Below are 4163 nucleotides of genomic sequence, written 5' to 3' on the forward strand. Positions count from 1 at the left end.
TTCATACAAAATATGCATTTTATTTCATTGTTTTTTTTTTTACCCATTAATGTTAATAAAAGAACTGTCAAGGCTTCAGTTATTTCTTTTTTCACATCTCATTAAACACATAATTCTTTAACAGTTCATCCCAAGTCAGTTTACTCTCTCTGCTCCACTTCTCACAACATTTCTCTGGTCTAAGGTAACTTACCAGGAGCAGAGAAAAGGAAAGGAAGTGGACCAAGCCATCTATGACACAGATGGTCACAGGAGTTTGAGTTTGCTTGCCCAACACTCCAGCAGAACTATATGCCTCTACATTGGGCACACAGTTGCGGGAACATTGGGCATACAGCTCTAAAAAGTATTTGCCATTTTTTTCTGTCTCTTTCTCGCTCTCTCTCTCTCTCACGCTCTCTTTTTTAAATTACAACATTTTAAAGAATGTCAACATATTCTATTGGAAGAAATCCTATGTTGTTGTACGTGCAAAATCTATTGAATTATATACATATTGCCAAGTGGGATTTCAGAGATGACACACAAGTCATGCTACCCTGCTTCCTCCTACATACTGATAGTCAATGTCGTCAATAACCATTATACACATGTAAAAAAACACATTCAGAAACACATTGCACAAGTAAACAGACGTACACTCAGACAAAACACAGACAAGCACAGACAACTCCAGACTCTGAACCACCATCTGTGTACATACATTTGGTACAAAAAAAAGAAGTTGGTGGTTCAAATGTGTGAAAACACGCCACGGACTCACTCACAGCACCCAAGAGAAAGACATTCTTTATGTTCTCCAACAGACACACAAGGCCAGGTGCTGATGTCCATAGGGAGGTGCCGATAACATCCCAGTATCTCCTTTTGACATCGCATCATCTCCTCATAACATCTCCTCCTATATAGAGCCTCTATCGGCAGGTGCAAGACTCTGCAATCATGTCCTCAAACTCTTTGTAAACAATGTCGTTCTTCTCCATCATCACCACGCTGATGGGCTTGTATTTGTAGGGCACGCAGGAGGGCGGCGGGATGTCCGCCACGCCCAGCTCGCTGATGAAGGTCTGCACGATGGCGTGGTTGGGCGAGTTGAGGCCGTAGCGCAGGACACGCGGGCAGTCGCCCATGCAGTAGTGCGGGTTGTACTTCTCCGGGAAGATGATCATGTTGTCCCAGCCCAGGTCACGGAAGGACACCTGGTAGGAATGGCGCTTGCACTGGTTCTTTGGGGCACCATTCTTGCCCCCCTTGAAGTTGAGGATGTCCGACACAATGCTGCCGGGCATCTGCGAGCGGCGACGTCGGGAATGAGCGTGTGTTGCAGGTGGGACGTGTGGTGCAGGTGGGGCGCCAAACAACCCCTCCTCCACAGAGTACTCCTCCAATGAACCGTGAGGTGGCGGCAGTAGATCCCCACTGAGCGACGTACTTTCTGTGGGGCGCTTCCCAAGGGCGCCGTGTGACGTAGGGCCGCCGAACGGCCACTTGCTCATCCGACGCTGATCTTGGTCTTCCTCCAGGAAGAGCAGAAGAGCCGGGGCCATCAGGTAAACCTGAGGGGGCTGATAGTCCCACTTCGAGCCACGCGTGCCACCCACCCTCCTGAGTGGATGGCAGCGGTACTGGGCAGACAGGGACAAGGGGCCTCCTTCTTTCCACCGGGACACCTGCCGTGTGACGTCCCTCTCCAGCCACAGCTTCTGAGGTGCGAGGACCACTTTGTCTTGGGATGGCATGGTCTGGCCAGCTGGGCCCAGGTGCCACACCTTGGCTCTGCAGCTGAGCGGCTGGAGTTGTCCCACGGGGAGCTTCATGTGGACCAGGGAGGCTCGCACCAGCCGCTCCAGCAGAAGGCTGTCCAGCTCGTAGCGCAGTGTGAAGTGCACATCTGTGGAAGTGACAAACGATATTTTGGATCAATAGACATTACAATACATATGAAAACAAACCAGACTTTGCCCCAGAATTATGAGGCAGCCATCTTGACTGCAAATACCTCACACCTAGACCCCTGAAAAGTAAAGAAGGCATGTACAATCGTATAGGCTAAGCTTTTCATTTCTGGGGGTTTCATGTCATTTCATATGAAATGGCACAACAGAGTTGTGGCACAACAGAGTTTCCCATCATAAGTCAATCTACTATTTTTCATGGGACAACACTGACTAATCACTGCTTGAGTGCACATTATGATATATCCCTGTGGCCCTCCATCCAGCTAACTCTCTGCTGAGACATAAGCACTGCACATACAACCAGACACAGTAGAGTAGACAGTATGTCAACTTTTTTGAATTTGATTACTCTACTTGGATCACTTGGACTTAGAGTTTGCACAGAAGTTCATCTTGGTCTCATCTGACCACAAGAAATGTTTCTAGTAATCCCCTGAAGAAAACTGATTTTCTTTTGCTTTTTTTTTTTAGAGGAGGAGGATTTCCTCTGGGATGTCAGTCATGGATTAGGGCGTCAGACTTGAAGCCCAAAGTCTGCCGGGTGGTGGGGGGAGTAATGAACCAATGCTCTCCTCCATCCTCCTCCATGACTGAGGTACCCTGAGCATGGTATCGTCCCGCTGCACTGCTCATTTCGTGTACCAATGAGGGCTGCCCCCTTGCACGGGTGAGGCATAAATGCAATTTCGTTGTGTGCAGTGTGCAATTGTGTGCTGTGGAGTGCGGTGTCGCAATGACAAGTTGGAGTTTCCCAGTTGTGCTTTGCCGGCTTTCACTTTCTGTCATGCACAGCGCTTTGATGCAGCGAGCAGCATATGGATTGAAAAGTGACAGGATGAACGCCCGCCCCTTCAACCTTGCCAGCAGCATAGAAGCACCCATGTGTTCATTTTCCAAAGACAATCTCTGGATGTGACACTGAGGCTGAGCACGTGCAATCGTCCTCTTTGGTCGGCCATAAGGCCTGCTCTGAGAGGAACCAGTCATTTTAAACCACTGCTTGGTCTTGGACAGGGCTGTAAATTAACACCAGCCAACCGGTGCTACTAAACTGCTGGAGGGTCTTGACCACTCTGCTGTAGCTCAGTTTCAGGCTGTTACCAATCTTCTTATAGCCTAGGCCATCTTTATGTTGAAGAACATAATCTTCAGAGTTATTTGCCATGTTGAACGATCAGTGCCCAGTATTATGAGTGTCACAACTGCTACCAACAACCCATTACACACACACACACACACACACACACACACACACACACACACACACACACACACACACACACACACACACACACACACACACACACACACTTTTATTTTCAAGGAACTAAATACTGTATATAATACACTTCAACTTAAACACACACTGTTAAAGGCCACTGGCTACTTTTCATTGTGCTGTCTACTGATCATTGTGTCCAATTTCTAAAGCGTCATTATGAAAAGATCCAACTAAATATTGCTGCATTTCTACATGCAGGCTATAGTCCTTAAGCAAGGTTGTGCAGATGAGTATGCGCGTTTTGCCCTGCCTCAGAGGAGACACACGCTTCCTGAAGGCTGAGAGATCGCCCTAGTCTTGTAGCATCAGATCTGGCAACACCTGAACACCTGCTTGGCAACACCAAAGCCTGCTAACTTTACCTTGCCACATAGGCAATCACACACTCAACAATAAGAAAGGGCTTCCTCAATAACACCGATGGAACAGGACACAGCTGTAGAACAGTACATCGCGTCACGTCACACACATTAACAAAGAAACAACAGAAGAGCTCAACACTAACCTGTTGATGAGACAAGTCTGCGTTTGTGTTCTGTCGCGCGTAAAAGCCGCGCGGTGTTCGACCCGAAAACTTTGTGGCCTTTAGGCCTTCCGTTTGTATCCGCAGCTTTCCTGTACATTTCTAGCATGAACTGAAGGTATTGGTCTTCATCTCTTGTGTCCGTAAACGGTGAATGATGTGGAGCAGTCTGTTTGGAGGAATAACCCCGGGGAGATTCTTCCGTGAGAAACACTGTGCTCATTTTACCAGATACGCGGGGGAACGTTGAGAAAAGCAGGAATAAACACGAGATTATACCAAATTGTGTAAGGACAAACTTGGCCTTCATGGTCATCCTCTGGCGTGAATCACTTCAACCAAGAGGACTACCATGGTATAAAACTCGAAGGCCGAGCTATCCCTTGTTGCACACCTAGCA

At 47.7% G+C, this 4163-nt stretch overlaps 1 protein-coding gene across 1 annotated transcript; it reads right to left on the minus strand.

The window, feature by feature from the left end:
* On the minus strand, nucleotides 1-4163 carry bmp15 (bone morphogenetic protein 15). Its single transcript, XM_063186996.1, has 2 exons — nucleotides 3746-4163; nucleotides 1-1891 (listed from the first exon to the last, which is right to left on the minus strand). The coding sequence occupies exons 1-2, from the start codon at nucleotides 4077-4079 to the stop codon at nucleotides 915-917; spliced, it is 1311 nt and encodes a 436-aa protein (XP_063043066.1). The 5' UTR covers nucleotides 4080-4163; the 3' UTR covers nucleotides 1-914.

Source organism: Engraulis encrasicolus, chromosome 21, assembly GCF_034702125.1.
Source record: "Engraulis encrasicolus isolate BLACKSEA-1 chromosome 21, IST_EnEncr_1.0, whole genome shotgun sequence".
NCBI classification, from domain to species: domain Eukaryota; kingdom Metazoa; phylum Chordata; class Actinopteri; order Clupeiformes; family Engraulidae; genus Engraulis; species Engraulis encrasicolus.

What these genes read in the sequence shown, in the direction of transcription:
- bmp15 (XM_063186996.1), bottom strand. Translation starts at nt 4,079, where the DNA reads ATGACCATGAAGGCCAAGTTTGTCCTTACACAATTTGGTATAATCTCG. An exon ending in CAGACTTGTCTCATCAACAG is followed by an intron (nt 1,892 to 3,745) that starts GTTAGTGTTGAG and finishes TCACTTCCACAG; the next exon opens with ATGTGCACTTCACACTGCGC.